Source organism: Carcharhinus amblyrhynchos, chromosome 15 (genome assembly GCF_965287045.1).
Source record: "Carcharhinus amblyrhynchos chromosome 15, sCarAmb.v2.hapA, whole genome shotgun sequence".
In the NCBI taxonomy this organism is placed as follows: domain Eukaryota; kingdom Metazoa; phylum Chordata; class Chondrichthyes; order Carcharhiniformes; family Carcharhinidae; genus Carcharhinus; species Carcharhinus amblyrhynchos.
This window is the reverse complement of record NC_137338.1, coordinates 28,244,961-28,262,646: the sequence shown is the minus strand read 5'-3', so window position 1 is coordinate 28,262,646 and position 17,686 is coordinate 28,244,961. Positions and strand designations below refer to the sequence as shown.

The 17,686-nt window shown below is 41.6% G+C and overlaps 1 protein-coding gene across 2 annotated transcripts in view; it reads right to left on the bottom strand.

Moving 5' to 3' along the window:
* Positions 1-5,236: 5,236 nt before the first annotated feature.
* The window catches only part of cryzl1 (crystallin, zeta (quinone reductase)-like 1), a 59,000-nt gene continuing 46,550 nt past the window's right edge, over positions 5,237-17,686 (bottom strand). For both annotated transcript variants that reach the window (XM_080203674.1, XM_080203675.1), the window contains 4 exons: positions 16,896-17,014; positions 13,906-14,011; positions 7,087-7,132; positions 5,237-6,176 (listed from right to left, as the gene is read on the bottom strand). In XM_080203674.1, coding sequence (XP_080059800.1) covers positions 6,077-6,176; positions 7,087-7,132; positions 13,906-14,011; positions 16,896-17,014 — 371 coding nt within the window. In that variant the 3' untranslated portion in view covers positions 5,237-6,076. The remainder of the gene's footprint in view (positions 6,177-7,086; positions 7,133-13,905; positions 14,012-16,895; positions 17,015-17,686) is intronic.

The following is a 17,686-nucleotide window of genomic DNA, read 5'->3' as shown; positions in this document are numbered from 1 at the left end:
TTTTACGCAGTTTATCCTGGACTGTCCTGTGAGCACTGGTAAAGGCATTTTTCTTGGCAGCTGATGATGGGTCGTTCTGACAGGCCTGATGAAGACGGTCACATATCAACTGACTCAAGAACAACTTCTTCCCTGCTGCCATCAGACTTTTGAATGGACCTACCTTGCATTAGTTGATCTTTCTTTACATCCTAGTTATGACTATAACACTACATTCTGCGTTCTCTCCTTTCCTTCTCTATGTACAGTATGCTTTGTATAGTGTGCAAGAAACAATACTTTTCACTATATACTAATATATGAGACAATAACAAATCAAATCAAAACAAAAATGTCAGACTCCTCCAGTTCCTCCCCAGGCACTAAGAATGCAGTGGTTTATAAAGTCTTAAAATGATCCCCTAATCCTTCACCAATTGGAGATAGCAGTACTTAATTACCACCTTAAAGCATGCATTCTATTGCAGCACAAATTCAACATTAACACTGATGGGGGAGATTGTTAAAGATGGCTGGCTACACCACTGAGCGGGACTGGAGAATCCCAACTGTAGGCAAAGTTGGAAAGTCTGGCCCAAGGTGTGGTAGTGGGTAGTTCCAGTAGCGCCTGGCCCACTGACCAGAAATGGCTGGATCCCATGCCAAATTCTGAGCTTGGAATTACATTCATCCTGCACAGATGAGTTCCCCTCAATCTCTTAGAGGTCAGCAGCTGAGGTCCATAGAGTGTTGAGGGCTTCATAGAACTGTTTCAAGTCGTTTCTGTCAGTTTATCCCTGTATTTCATCTGCCTTGGTGCTCAGCCAGGCATCCTGCATTTTATGCAGTTTATCCCGGACTGTCAACTGGTGGGAACAAAGGTCCCGGTGCCATATTTAAACACCAGCACACTCCTATCATTCTCTTCAATCCACCCATCTTCACCAGACTGTGCAGGATGTCAGCAACACAGAGGAACAAGGATGGTAGTTCAGAAGAAGACTGTTCCCCACACCATCAAGTTCATCATGTGGAAGGTGCCCATGCCCCATTCAGACCTCTATTCACCAGACCTAGAGTCTTGATTCATCCCCTTTCAGTTAACAACCTTGTATCCCTTTGACCCCTTGTTTATGAGCGTTTCATTCAGCTTTGTTGGGGTTCAGCTTCCCTCCCCTCGGTCTTCCCTATGCCATTGTTTGTCTTCTTCATTCATCTCCTTGTCCCTTTGCCTGCCACAAGCCTTCATTCTATCCCCTTCCCCACCACCCCAATGCAGTTTTCCTTCTATATTGCACCGCACCCCCCTTGTCTTTATCAAACCACCACCTCTCTTTCCTCTCTCCACCAGTTTCACCTCACAATCCACCGACAGTCAAACTTCAATCCTTTGTTGCATGACTCCCACAATATAGTGCTGTCCAGATGGATACTAGTGTATGGCACCTTGGGGAAAGGAGACCCCTGCAGTTCCCAAATTGTTATAAGCAACAAATGAAGTTCATGCCAGTTGCCAGCAGGAAACCAAGCCATCATTAACCCGCCATTGTGTGAATTGTAACGTGGGTTTCTGAATTTTTAGCTTCTTTTAGACTCTCCGCTACCAACTTGCCATAGGCGAGATGGGAGAATTCCACCCATCTCCCACTATCCAGTGACGTTGGCTGTTCAGTGCGTATGTGGATCACTGCTCAAGACAAGATTAGACACAACTCTTACTTTCCACTCACACAAGAACAGCACACTCTGGAAAAAACTCAGCAGGTTTTGCAGCATCGATTAGGAGAGAAAGCCAATGTTTCGAGTACTTAGACCCTTCATCAGAACTGAAAAGGAGAATGTGTGAGAGATGTAGAAACTGCAACAAGAAGTACCAACACTAATAACAGAAGACTACTGTGAGAAAGGGAGGGGGTGGTTTGCATTGAGGCAATTAAATGTACAGGATATTTTTAAAAAAGGTCTTAAGATGGGGAAAATCTAAAGTTGCTGAACTCCTGAGGGCTGCAACGTGATGAATCAGAAGATGGGATGCTGCTTTGACACCTTTGTTGGAGCACTGCAGCAGGTCAAGGATGCGTGAGCAGTCATTATGCTCCACTATTAAACATGCCGCCAAAAACTACTGTCTAGAGTTAGGATGAAAATGACATCTGGATGAAAGAGGGAAGTCTGGGCTGTGAAGCTGTAATCTTGGCTAAAATCAACACTTTCTTAGGAGGGATGAATGTTGCAGAAAAAACTAGAAGTATACTGAATGAATACAGAAGCTTCAATGGGGAAAGTTCTTTTAAACAATTGAAGATAACTCCGTCAATGATCTTTTTGTGTCCAAGTTCAGTTTAATATTACCTTTCCCTTGTTTTCTGCACTGTGGCTGCATTAGATTACTACAGTACATTGTAGGGATAATGATAAAGGGCTTGATACAAATCAGTTGGCAGAATAGCGTGGAGATACAGCGCATTTTGAATACAGCACTGTTGAATGGATAACCTAGCTATGAACCATGGTGACATAGTGGCACAGTAGTTAGCACTGCTGTCTCACAGCACCGTGGATGCAGGGTTGACTCCTGGCTCGAGTCATTGTCGGTGCAGAGTCTGCATGTTCTCCCCCATGTTTGTGTAGATTTCATCTGGGTGCACTGGTTTCAAAGAACAAAGAACAGTACAGCACAGGAACAGGCCCCTTTGGCCCTCGAAGCCTGCACAGATCATGATGCCTTCTTAAACTAAAACCGTATGCACTTACGGAATTCGTATCCTTTCATTCCCATCCTATTCATGTTTCGTCTAGTTACCCCTTAAATGCCACTATTGTACTTGCTCCCACAATCTCCCCAAGCAGCGCGTTCCAGACATTGACCATCCTCCATGCAAAAAAACTTGCCTTGTGCATCTCCTTCAAACTTTTCTCCACACACCTTAAACCTATGTCCCCTAGTACTTGACTTTCCCACCCTAGGAGAGAGTGTCTGACTATCCCCTCTGTCCATGCCACTCAATCTTGCAAACCTCTCAATGTCCATCACTCCAGTGAGAACAAACCGAGTTTATCCAATCTCTCTTCATAGCTACTACCCTCCAGAGCAGGCAACATCCTGGTAAACCTCTTCTGTGCCCTCTGCACAGCATCCACATCCTGGTGGAGTGGCGACCAGAATTGTTAACACAATATTCTAAATGAGGCCTAACTAAGATTCTGTACAGCTGCAGCATGACCTGCCAATTTTTATACTCAATGCCCTGACCGTTGAAGGCAAGCATGCCGTATGCTTTGACTACCTTATCTGCCTGCGTTGCCACTTTCAGTGATTGTTGGACATGTACGCTCAGATCTCTCTGCCTGTCAATACTCCTAAGGATTCTACCAGTTACTGTATAAATTCCTCCATGCACTAGAACTTCCAAAAAGCATTATCTCACCCTTGTCTGACTAAACGCCATCTGCCATTTCTCCACCCAAGTCTTCAATCGGTCTGTATTCCTCTTCAGTATCCACAACTCCATCAATTTTTGTATCATCTTGTATCATCTCCTGATATAGAACAGAATTTCCAGCATCATACACTACAGCCTGAAATGTCCATAGTGTCATGGAAATTAGTGATTGGATTCTACCATGAATTTGAGCTCTATTGCCAGCTATTCAGTTATCTTGAGAAACTATTAATATTATATTAAGTTTGAAGAAATGCTATGCAACAGGAACATTGCTGGTCCTTTTCCAATGATATTATTTACAGATTTGGCACAAGGATACTCCCAACAGCTAGAATCCGCAAAAGAGCAAAACATTGGCAAATGAAACAATTCTTCTTGCATAAAGAGGACAGTTTCTTGTATTTGTACAACAGTTGAAATTTGCATTACAAGATAAAAGGTTAAAATCTTGAGGAATGACTATGTTACTTTAAAAAGGCAAAAGGAAAGACTGAAGCTCAGGGGAGACCTGATAGAGGTCTACAAAATTATGAAAAGCATAGTCAGAGGCTTTTTCCCAGAGTAAATTACAAGTAGTGTCAATTACAAAGGGCTACAGTTCAAGATGACAGGGGATAAGTTTAAGGGAGATGCGCAGGGGAAGTTTTTCATGCAGAGGATGGTGGGAGGCTGCAATGTGCTGCCAGAGGTGATGGTGGAAGTAGGCACATTACCAACATTTAAAAGGCATTTGGATGGGTACATGAATAGAGAGGGAATAGAGGTACATAGACAGAGTAAGGGCAGGTTTTTTTTAGTTTAGTTAGAGCTTCATGATCAGCACTGGCTTGGAGAGCCAACGAATCTGTTCCTGTGCTGTACTTTTCTTTGTAGGAAACAATTTACAACTATTGGGACAGTTTCTGCAAAATATCTCCACCTTAACTATGACAGTTTAATTTCAAACATCTGAGGGAGGGAAAAAAGTACTAGTTTATGAAACAGAAATATTTCATTTACCCAGGTTTTGCTGTTTTCCCCGCTTCGCCACAAGTATCAACTTTTTCTGGAATTTCATTCCATGACTACATTCCTCTTCCTTTGCAGGAATGGAATGCGAGCAGTAAGGCCACTTATTTTACTAACACCATCCATATACTGGGATTAAATATTAACAAATACATGCAACACATTTTACATGACAGCAAGGAGTTAGAAGTTGGCATAGTTGTGGAATCAAAATCATAACAGCACAGATGAGGCCATTGTGTCTGTGGTGATTCTCTGCAAAAACATCTCAGTTGGCCCCACTGCCCCCATGCTTTCTCCTTAGTCCTACAAATATTTTTCTCTTCAGTTGCTTATCCAATTCACTTTTGAAAGTTATGATTAAAGCTGTCTCCACCACACTAGCAGGCAGTGCTTTCCAGGTCCTAACCACTTGCTGCATGAATATCACAGTTGCCAATCCCCTGGCATCGTTTCAAAGCTTTTTTTTCAAAAAAAATAGACTTCAAAATTTTACAAACCATTTTCACCTTGCTCCAGCTCAGTATCAACAGCTCCAGAAAGCTAAACTTTTTCCTGTGATTGAGCATCAGTTCTTATTGACACAGCCAAAAGGAAAAGGAACTCCAGCAAATCAGCCTTCTAAAACTTTTATTTATTACATATTCAACTGCTTTCTATAATTGTCAGAGACTGCTGGAGCGATAGAATTGCCTCAGCCCAGAACAGACAATGATTGCTCCGGAATTACAAAGACACAGGCCTGCGCCAACATGCTTGACAAAGCTAGTGCAGGGGATTATAAACAATTCACACTAACCAGCTTTGGAAAAAAAAAGTTTATTTTAGACAAAGCGGCTGATACAGAGCCAAACTAAAGTAACTTATTCTCATCAGGTTCTGAAAGCAGAGAGAAACGTGGTTTGAAATTGTTTTAAATTAGCTGAGTTAAGAAATGACTCTTCTGTTTCCAGGGTAACTTTGGTGAGGGGTGTGTGAATTAAGAGGTTTTGCGAATTAAGAGGTTTTGCAACATCACTTCACAACCATAGAGCTGATACAGAATACAGCTGATTCAGACTTTTATCTTAAAACCACTGCACTACCGAGCTGACTTTATAGACAACAGGCTATGCTACAGCAATCTCATGTCCTGGTAATCCTGTCTAATTAATTTCAGGCAACACGCGAGGTCTGTCTTTAGAGACACTCACTGAATAAATTAAACAATTTATCCATGCGCTTATCTTCATTAGGTAGTTAAACATTTATATCCAATAAACCAAAGTGGATGCTTTTTAACAGTTTATACATTACAAAATGCTGACTCTTGCTTATTGGGATGTGGGGTAGAAATTGCGACTCTACATAGTTTCCACCAACTACTTTCCTGTTGAAGAGGTCTCGCAGTAAACTGATAGGGAACAGTGCAAGCAGCAATCAAAGCAGTAAAATAAAACGTGGTTATGTCTTCTCAGATGATTTCAGAGGCTTTAAAAGTTAAGCTTTTCAATAAATTGCTACCTACTGCAGCATTGTAAGGAAATAGGTGGCTGTACTGAAGTGGACCTGAAGCTGTCAAATTGGTCAGAGTAATACAGATGCTTGTGGAGACAGCACCACTCTTCTAGCTGGTCACAGAAATTAGTTATCACAACATTGTCTCAGAGCCGAACAACTTGCTTTTTCTTGACTTGTTTCTTCTGAACCATCTCCATGGCAACTGTGGCTTCATATACAGGAATGGGTTCATCCAACTGAGGCCTGAAAAGAGACAAACAGTTGGAAATGTCTAGACACTGTGCAAAGTCTCCAAAATACCTTTATATTTCTTTTCTTTCTTTCAGAGACAAGGCAAGCAGCATTCCCAAAAACATTTAGTCAATGGTTTTCACCTCATCACCCATCACCCATTTTAAATATAATCATACGTAATGTATCAAACATGTGTTTTCACTGCGTGTATCCTCAGAGATATTGTGTAATACATCCATATGTACATATGTTTAACAAAAGGACTGAAATCTTAATTTCAGCTCTGAACGTTTCATCATCGTTATCACTTATTATTCAACTACGTTTGAAAGGCAGATTATGCATAAGAGGATTCCATGTACACTAGCGAAAACGCCCGGGGCTAGCCCACTTCAGTTTTTTGGATGACAGCCTCTTAACTAGTTCAAGATGGAACTTTGGTTTGTCTCCATGAGACACCAACAGGAGCAGTGGCTACTGTGGCTGTCATAGGTAGGCCAAGGAGGTGGTCTTCAGAGATGGACTGAGGGTGTTTCTAGGATCTTGCTGGAGCCAGACTGGCAGGTCCCAGTTGAGGAGTGGGGATGCTGGACTTGAAGGCGAAACTGGGGGAAGGAGCGGGGGTACACAGAGCCTAGCAAGTGGCACCCCACCTTATAACAGACCAGAATCTTGCAAGGTTAAACCTACCAGGCTATATATTGAGCACCAGCCTGTTAAATCAGTGTCCTTAATTGGGCATTACTTGGCACTACAATTGGTGGGTGACCCACCAGTGCATTCCCTGCTACTTGTAAAATTGCAGTTGGGGCAATTGCAGCCGTTAGTGGGCAAGTCACAAATGGCACAGCACCCTAATTACAGGCAGCTCATAAAATTCAGCCGCAGGAGCAGCTAGAGCAAATATGAATATGTTTACCGAAAGGTTCCACTGGACAGCTTCTCCATGACATCCTTCAAAATATCTAGACAATGGCATTCAGGCATAATAAGCTGCATGTAACGAAATGTAGGACAACAAAATACATAGAATATACAAAATTCTTTCATCTATACAACTTCCTTGTTTCTAAACTGTTGTGTCTTTAACACTATAATGTAACTGTTTCACCATTCCAGAATTGTTTCCTTTATTGGTCTGATTTGCATTTTCTAAACTTGTATGAGTACTGTAAAAATCTTGTAAAATAAAAAGCCCCATTTTTAAAATGAGATTATGCAAACAAAAACCCCGTCAGAGAAAGAAAAATACAAGCACACAGGGAGGAAATAAAAACTTATTAAAATGCCAGATTCGCATTCTGCAATGTTAAATCAAGTCAGTGGCTGGCTGAGCTTCAACAGACCAGCTAAAAGGTCACAGGTTTGATCGCTGGTCTGTGCTGAGCCTGCTAATCTCAGTCGAGCTGGAAGCAAACATACTAAAATGGTGGAAATCAAAACTGAGTTATTGGGCTGGAGGAGGAGGTGGAAAATGAGGAGTGGGGGGAGCGAGGTGGAGAGAGTGGTTGTGAACTCCCAGTCAAGGTCCTGCTAGCTATAAATGTCTGTGAGATATGTCAGACCAGGATAGGCTTATGCTTGGTTGCAATGCTTCCTGCAATTGAACAGCCTTTTGGTTGCCATAGTCATAGAGACTTACAGCATGGAAACAGGCCCTTTGGTCTGATTTGTCCATGCCACTCTTTTTTTTAAACCACTAAGTTAGTCCCAATTGCCAGTGTTTGGCCCACATTCCTCTATACCCATTTTATCCATGTAAAGCCATTTTAAAAGACAAAATTGTACCCTTCTACTATTATCTTTGGCAGCTTATTCCAAACACTCACCACTCTGAAAAAAATTGCCCCTCTTGATTATACAATGAGGACATCCACATGGGTACTGGCAAGCACAGGAAATTATCCCAACATCATCAACAGGGAGAAGAGAAGATTGTAGGAAAATGGCGAGAGGATGAAGTTAATGTAGTTAATTGCTTGTGTATTGGAAAGGATAGGCAGAACATGAGAAAAGCCTTCAGGGATTGTTACATTCTTTAGAAATATAAGGACTTTCTGTCACAAAATGCACAACTTCAAACTATGATTTCTCTCATTGCCACAATGAGAACAACAAACAGGGAATCAATTTTAAATAAAACTAGCAATAGAACAGTTAATGATAGAATAGATGTAAAAATATTCTGAAACTTTACTGTATCTAATATATAAAGGTTTGGGTAATATCCTTCCTCATGTCTCTATTTTATCCCTCCCACCACAAATTTGTTAAGACTGAGACTTATAGCCTAGTTACACTGCACACTCTGAATACTGAACGGTATTGGCTTCACAGCAACACACAAAATATGCAGTACAATTGGAGCCAAAACTGCCTCAGTTCAGCTTTGGTATGAAGTTGGCTTTCAGGTACAAAGCCACACGGACTGAGTAAGTGCAGCTCAAACAGAGGAACTCGAAGCTTAAAAAAACCTTAATTGCTTAATGTTAGCCTGTGCATTACAATTATTGAAGTTAAAAAGTTCAAAACAATCGAGCAGAACTCTGTGCACGCGTTTAAGCATAATGTATCCTCTTTACTGAGTCAAAGAGGCAGAGAAGGGAGTATATCTGAATATTACAGAATTAAGTTGCAGAATGGAACCAAGCCATTGAAGTGAGTTGCCCAGGCTACTCTTCCCAACTCATCTTTGTTTACTAACCACCACTGCACTGTACTATTGGAAAACACTTATGGGTGAGAACGGCTGCAAACTATTGCTAAAGCACACACATTTTAATAACTTCACTGTAATCATCACTTTCCAGCATCAATCAGTTCTGCGTATGACCGCATCAGTACTGAGAAAAATTGAGGAAAGTGTCTAAGTGCTGAATAGGCAGCTAAGCTAGAAATGTTGCAATGTGAGTCAACACACTATCATTGTACCTATTTAGAGTCATAGCAGTTTATAGAATGGAAACAGGCCTTTCGGCCCAAATTGTCCATACCACCCTTTTTTTTAAGCCCCTAAGCTAATCCCAATTGCCCGCATTTGGTCCATATCCCTCTATACCCACCTTACCAATGTAACTGTCTAAATGCTTTTTAAAGGACAAAATTGTACCCACCTCTACTACCACCTCTGGCAGCTTATTCCAGACACTTACCATCCTGTATATGAAAAAATTGCCCTCCGAACACTTGTTTATCTCTCCCCTGTCACCTTAAACATATGCCCTCCGGTTTTAGACTCTTCTGCCTTTGGGAAAAGATATTGACTATCTCGCTGATCTATGCCCCTCATTATTTTATAGACCTCTATAAGATCACCGTTCAGCCTTCTACGCTCCTGAGAATAAAGTCCCAGTCTATCCAGCCTCTCTGTATAACTCAAACCATCAAGTCCCGGTAGCATCCTAGTAAATCAAAGAAAATTTCTTTGATATATTGATACACTTGAGGGATTATAAAAAGAGTCTGTACACCTTGTTTATTGGAGGTGAACAAGGTCACTGAGAAACTGCAGAGGCATGAATTTGACAAATCTGGTGAAGTCTATAACAGGTTAGATTAATTAGACTGGATTTTCTCACTGTGTAACTGAGAGCAGAGTTATTGCTGATGATAGTTTGATTTGACACTCTACTGGGTGATTACCAATATCTTTCAGATTGTTCATTATTTATTAGCACCAATGGGAGGAAGATGCCTAGAATCTAAATGCTGCAGTTTCACAACTTACTGCAGAAAGTACTATTGGCTGAAAAGACCAGCTATGCTTTTTCTTCAATCTGACTAGAATACTCCTTTTCCCCTGTTCACCGACATATGGTAAGAAGTCTGACAACACCAGGTTTAAGTCCAACCAATTTATTTGATAGTAAACTCACAAGCTTTCGGGGTTTGCCCCTTCGTCAGGTGAATGGAGAGTTCAGGCCTCAGCCAGAACTCTCCATTCACCTGACGAAGGGGCAAACCCCAAAAGCTTCCAAGTTTCCTATCAAATAAATCGGCTGGACTTAAACCTGGTGTTGTCAGACTTCTTACTGTGTTTACCCCAGTCCAATGCTGGCATCTCCACATTACACCTACATATGCACATACTGATTATTTATTACATAATAAACTTCTTCCAGTTGTCCGCTCCTGCTCACACAGTGCTACCATGCTCCCCTAACAATGGATTTACTATTTGATGGCAGGGCCGAATCATCTTCGTCATGGCAATTTAATACACGTATACTTTCAGGTGATGACTTTGTTAACATTTAGTTGGCCCAGATAGCTATTAACGATACCCCTGACATCCTCACCTCTGATCTAAGGGAGTCTTTGAAGGCTTACTTAAGACACATTGTTTTCTTTCATAGGCAGCATGCAATATGGAGTAATAAAACAATATCTGAACTATCAGAACATATTCATTTGGACAATGTTTATGCCACTAATCCATCTCCAGCTTTACGTACAAGGAGACCACCTATTACTTGCTAACTTTGATATCCTGTCTACACATCAAACTGAGGAGATGCTATTTAATTATGAACATGGTGACAAGGCAAGTAAATTGCTGGCCCACCAACTGCGTCAATCATGCTCGACCAGGGCAGCAATGTGGCACAATGGTTAGCACTGCTGCCCTATTGGGCCAGAGATCCGGGTTCAATTCTGGTCATGGGTGACTGTGTGCAGTTTGCACATGCACCCTGTGTCTGTGTGGGTTTCCTCCGGGTGCTCCGGTTTTTTCTCACAGTCCAACAATGTGCAGGTTAGGTGGATTGGCCATGGTAAATTGGCCCTTAGTGTCCAAAAGTCTGTAGGTTAGGGGAATTAGCCATGGTAAATGAGTGGAGCTACAGGGATAAGGTGGCAGGGAGGACTTGGGTGGGGTGCTCTTTCAGAGAGTTGGTGCAGACTTGATGGGCCATATGGCCTCTTTCCAAAATGTACAGATTCTATAATCCAGGTAATTTCACAGCTTCAAACCTCTGCAGGCATATCAGTTGATCCTCAGCAGATAAACAATCAATTTAAAGGATATAATGCTGCCTTGTACAAATCCAGACATCTTACTAAGAAATTTGGCCTTGAGAAATGTTTTGAATTTTTGAATAAATCCACCATTGATCTCGATTCAGTAACTTCTATGGTGAAAGGCTCCTCTAAGCAACTCATTAAGGCAGCTCGGACCATGCAATATGGAAAATTCCCAGGATTAGACGGAAACCAACTGAGTTTCATAAAAATTATTCTCAGACAAACTAAATATGTTTCATGAATCATTTAAATCTCCCTCAAACCCTAAAACAGGCCTCAAGTTTGTTGATCTTAAAGAAAGATCCCCTTGCATGTAGTTCCCATTGTTCAATGTGGATCTTAAGCTGTCAGCTAAAATATTAGCTGCCCAAAGACTTATTCAGATACTTGCAAGTATGCAACTTTGTATGGGTACCCTTTGGTTCCCTACACTTCTCTTACACCCCCCTATTAATGCATTTTGACCCCAATCCAAGTATTAAAGGAGTTATAACTATTTTATATGCTAAAATTATTTCTCTTCACAGCTCTTCATTATCAACCTTATGGGACCAAGACTTAGGTGAGGAATTCACAGATGAGACATGGGGTGCAGTATTACATCGCATTCATTCTTCATCTGTCTATGCTTAAACATGGTGTGACATGATATAAAGCCTTCCATAGTAGCCATTTGACTAAAGTCAGACAATCCAAGATTTGTCAAGGTATTGATCCCATCAAAGTATCGATCCCATCTGTGACAGGTATCTTTAAGCCCCTGCCACCTTGATGCAGGTGTTTTGGTCTTGCCCATCCTTAGTGTTACTGGACAGCTATTTCTATAATATAAGTATTTCTGAAATATTGCCAGAATTCCACTGACGGCACCTTTTGGTGCGCTACCAACAACCTTTCCATTAGCCAAATATAAAAGCAATTTCCTAGCTTTTGTGACTCTTCTAGCAAAATATTTTATTTTACTTGGATGGAAATCTTGTGCTCCTCCATCCTATTCTTACTGGACTAAAGATGTGTTATATTCATTAAATTGGAAAAAATAAGGAAGGCGCTAGGTGACTCTACCACTAAACTTTACAAGATTTCGTTATAATTCATAGCACATGCAGAGAAATTACAACTCAGCCTCTCATTAAAAAATCTTGGGGGTGATTCTCCGACCTCACTGAGTCGTTAATGGATCACGCTAGTCCTGGAGAATAGCATGCAAGCATACACAGTGCCAAACAGTTTGAGTCTCCCAGCCTCTTTCTTAGGACAGTGACTGGATTGCCCAGAAAGGGAGCAAGTCTGATTATAACATTTAAAGCAGCATTTAATTCTGCATAGCCCATTCAAATCCTTGTGCATTGAATTCTCCAGCCTTCAGGTGCTGCATGATAATGGCAAGAATCATTAGTAGCTTCTACAAGCAGAGAGCTGGAGCAATAGTCACATCCTGGGGGAGGGGGGTGGGGGGGGGGGAAGGGTTTGGAGGCCACTGAAGCTCCAGGGGGTTAGGGGCATGGTTGGTCAATGCCTACCAGACACCCCAGCAGTACCAACTGGACACATTGACTGTGCCACCTAGCACACTGGCTCTGCCCACCTGGCACAACAGCAATAGCCACTAGGCACACTAGCATGGCCACTGGGTAGCCTGGCAGTGCAGTTGGGTGCCCTGGCAGTTCCAGCTGGGCACTGCCAATGTGCTGGGGTAGTGCCAAGTGAGTGGACCGTGAAGGAAAGTGTCAGGGAAGGGGAACATGCTGCTGAGTGCCAGCACAGAATTCTAAACTCCCAAGGGTGTGGGAGGGTTGTGGTGCGAGCTATTTCATTCAATTGAATCCCATTTTATTTCTCTGTTTATGTCCTCAGAAGACCAGCAATTTTTTATTTAAAAGTTTCTTTATTAGTATCACAAGTAGGCTTATATTTACACTGCAATGAAGTTTGTGTATCTGAACAGGCAACTAGGGGATTTTCACACTGAGGGACAGTTTAGCCAATCCACCTAACCAGCACATCTGTGGACTGTGGGAGGAAACCAGAGCACCCACAGGAAACCCAGACACAGGGAGACTGTGCAAATTCCACAGAGACAATGACCCGAGCTGGGAATTGAACCTGGTTCCCTCGCACTGTGAGGCAGCTATGCATGTATTTGGAGGGGATGTTGTACACAAGTTAATTCTTTTCTGTGAACATTGACTTTATTTTGTTCTCTCTCAAGACATTCATGCACTCTGAAGTTTATATTTTGTGTTTTTGTCTGGAAAATCTTAATGAACATAACATTAAAAATATACGTATACCATTTGGGGGCAGCATGGTGACACAGTGGTTAGCACTGCTGCCTCACAGTGCTAAGTTCAATTCCGGCCTCGGGTGACTGCGTGCAGTTTGCACATTCTCCCCCTATCTGTGTAGGTTTCTTCAGGGTGCTCTGGTTTCCTCCCACAGTCCAAAGATGTGCAGGATACGTTCATTATCTATGCTAAATTGCCCATTAGTGCCCAAGATGTGTAGGTTGGAGGATTAGCAGGGTAAATATGTGGAGTTACTGGGATAGAGACTGGGAGGGATTGTTGTCGGTGCAGGCTTGATGGGCTGAATGGCCTCCTTCTGCATGTAGGAATTCCATGATTCAATAATGCTCTCGACCTCATTATTCAATTCCTAAGTGTTTACTTAAGTGCCTCAATGAAGTTCTCCAAAGAGTAACAGGAAAGGATACGCAGGTACTTCCCTTGTTGCATACTTGATAGTTGCCACACTTCCTCATTCAGGAATGAAATGGTTGCTCCCTTGTGAAACAGAAATTGACTATCTGGCGGATCAAGCTGTGAAAGTAGAAATTAATTGGCTTAAAAGGGATATTATAATTTAACAACCAAAAAAATCTACCAAATATGGCAACTTTCTGTATGCTTTAAATCTTGAGTAAAATTTCTGCTTGCACCCAAATAGCTTAGCTGTTTAAGACCTGGATGGTCACAAGTTTGATTTCCTGGTGTGTGCCAGTTTCTGACTTAATGGTCATAGAAATGTTATATTTGGCTTTGGCACCTTTGTTAAAAGGAGGAAAATCATCATACTTTCCTTTACTTATCACTATACAGTCACTCTTGTTAGTATGTGTGCGTGTGTCACATCCTGTGGTTATGGAAGGCTTTTGCAAGTTCTTTCTAGTTGCCAGATATTGACTGTCTGACGGATCAAGCTCTGGAAGTAGAAATTACCCAATTTAGAGGGCATCTAAGAGATACACATTGGCCTAGAAGTGGAACACGGACGCAAACACATTCAGTGAAGGACATTAGTGACTCAGTTAGGGCTTTAGAGACCCAGTTGGGGCTTTACAGTCACACAAACCAACCTCCCATCCATTGACTCTGTCTACACTTGCCACTGCCTTGGCAAAGCAGCCAGCATAAGCAAGGACTCCACGCACCCTGGACGTTCTCTCTTCCACCTTCTTTCTTTGGGAAAAAGATATAGAAGTCTGATGTCACGTATCAACAAACTCAAGGACAGCTTATTCCCTGTTGCTGTCAGACTTTTGAATGGGCTTACCTTCCATTAAGTTGATCTTTCTCTACACCCTAGCTATGACTGTAATACTCCAGTCTGCACTGTCTTGTTTCCTTCTCTATGAACGATATGTTTTGTCTGTACGGTGCACAAGAAACAATACTTTTCACTGTATATGTGACAATAATAAATCAAACCAAAAAATTCAAAATTTTTAGTTTTCTTTTTAAATGGTCCAATCCTCAAAACGTATGGCAACATTCTTGGACTATTAGTTCAGGCCTCTAGGTTATTTATCCTGTAACATAAGCACAATGCTACTGCAAGGCTAACTGAAAACAGAGCACAGCAAAAACAACTTAAAAGTTGAACATCTGCATCTGATGTGCATGAACTTAAAAGTGTAATGTACAAAGAAACCTTGTCAGAAGAGGGAGATGCTCAAAAAGTGAGAACATAATTAGCATGTGGAAGTGGAGAGGAAGCATGATGAAGAGGATTACTGGAACTAGACTCTAAATTGCAAGCAGGATATCTGAATTTTGAGGGGGAATTTTAAATAAGTAATAAGTAAAGAAAACATGTTTGGTGAAAAACATATCAATTACATTTAGTTCATGTAGCATTTTGTTTAATAGGTTATATTTTTCAAACAATATCTTCAGCCCCACGCACGGGGGGGGGGGGGGGGGGGGGACAAAAAAGTAACTTGGAAATAAGGAACCAATTTGAGTCACATACTGTACCAGTTAGTAGCGTAGTGGTTTTAAAACTATTTTATTAGAATCTAGTTGATCTCCGGTGGTGTTCCAAATGGCAAGCCATGACAAAAAGTATGATCTACAGAATCAGAATGTTCAGCGATGGAAATAGGCAAAAGCAGAGGGGATAGAGGAAGGGGAGAAGAATGGGGACATGCAATTATGGTCGGTGTGATAGAGTCAGTGCCATTCTTCTCTCTTATTAGACAGTACATTCTGTTTGTGGATTTGGTAGGAAAGAGATGTTTGGGTATGGTCCAATGCACTTGTGCAAAGCTTTCTACTGCTTTATGTTGATGAACTCAAAATTTAAAAAAGTCAAACATGAAGAATAAAAAAAAGTAAAGAAAGCAATTATTTAGAGTAGAGATTATTAAGGACATGAAATTATGCTGTTTAAAGATTGGACCATTATAAAAAAACTATCCAGCTGTATTGGATACCACAGACTATCAGTATATGACAGAACAGGTGTAATGCCCTTAGAAGTCAACACTCCTAATAGAATCCCTACAGTACAGAAGGAGGCCATTCAGCCCAGTGAATCTGCACCGATTCTCCAAAAGAGCATCTATCCCAAACCCACCCCCATACCTGTGCATTTACCATGGCCAATCCACTTAACCTACTGATCTTTGGAGGAAACCCAAGCATCCGAAGGAAACTTATGCAGACATGGGGAGAATGTGCAAACTCCATACAGACAGTGACCCAAGGCTGGAATCCCTGATACTGTGAGGCAGCAGTGCTAGACGCTGTGCCGATGATAAGCATGGCCAGCACGTACAGCTAACACAGCATGGCCAACGGTTTAGTTCTCAGAGGCGAGGTTACAATGAAAGCTTTTACTGAAATGTAACCTCAGGTACCAAAGTTAATATACAACAGACAACCATGATGCATACAAATGATACTATATGGGAGATTAGATCATGGAAAATATTTCCAATGAGCTTTGTATATTCATTACAAAAACGTGTCAAAACATGTTGGGATATTAACGTTAACCTAAGAAGGCATTCCTGCTTTGAGACACACCTGCGTGCAAGGCCTTGCCCCTGTACTTGCAAGTCACAAAATCAGACCCAGAAATAGGACTCATACATCAGGATTTAAGGTTGTATGTTTCATTTTATGCATGAACCATTGAAGTATATTTGGAAATAAAAAGATAAGATACAAAATCACACCATCCCTAACTTTTTTATTCCAACTTGTGTTATAATTGTTTTAAATGGTTTTGTAACTTAACGGCTACACATACTGTACATGTGTGTCTGTCTACAGGTCTGACAGTCAAAGAAAAAGAAACTTTTGGGAGTTATAGGAACAACTGGATTTCATAGGAAGTTTAATGACCTGTACACTGGTGAATAGTGCTGCATTGACAAATTACAAAATGGTCTGAATGGTCTAAGTTTCTTAAGACTACCTGCAGATTCTCCTCTGTTGTTACCCAGTGACCCGCAACTGCCAGAAGACTGAGGATGTCATGTTTATGTGGGAGATGGCATTTGATAGCTGGCTCATCTTCCTTGCTGTACAGCTGCACTGTAACAGAAAAAAAAATCAAAGTGCAAACTGTCAAAATTTAACTCAACAGCAGATAGATGAGACTGAGTAAACAAGGATTGATTCAATTTTTAAACACTTGACTCCTCCAAATTAGCAAAAACGCTGGCATGAGAAAAAAAAAAATCAGATCTCATGCTAAAATTATGGATGAGGAATTTTAACCCCTGGGTTTGCAACCAGACTTCAATAATTACCACACCCCCAATAAGGGGGCGATTTTCCCATTCTGACACGCACATTTTTTGGTGTGCCAGGATTGAAGAATTGCGTGTTGGCCATTTCGCGGGATTCACGCACGTTTTCCCCGACATATGCACGTCTCCAGAGTCGGAGAACAGGTGCAGTTGGACCGTGCTGGAAACTGGCAGGAAAGAAAAAGAGTAATTTAAATATTTATTTAATATACTTTAAATTTCATTATCAGGCCCGCACAGAATTCTCTGGGCCAGACAGCATCTCCCACCCTGCCAGGAGTATTTAACTCTGGTGGGATTTAGCGTAGCTTCCCATTTGCGGGGAATAAGTGAGAAACCCTACTTGGGGGGGGGGGGGGGGGGGGAGGAATGGGGACTCCTCCAGGGGATAAGGTGCCAGGGTGGTGCACCCTGGGCATGGGCACCCTTGCAGTGCCAGCCTGTGCCCTCTGAC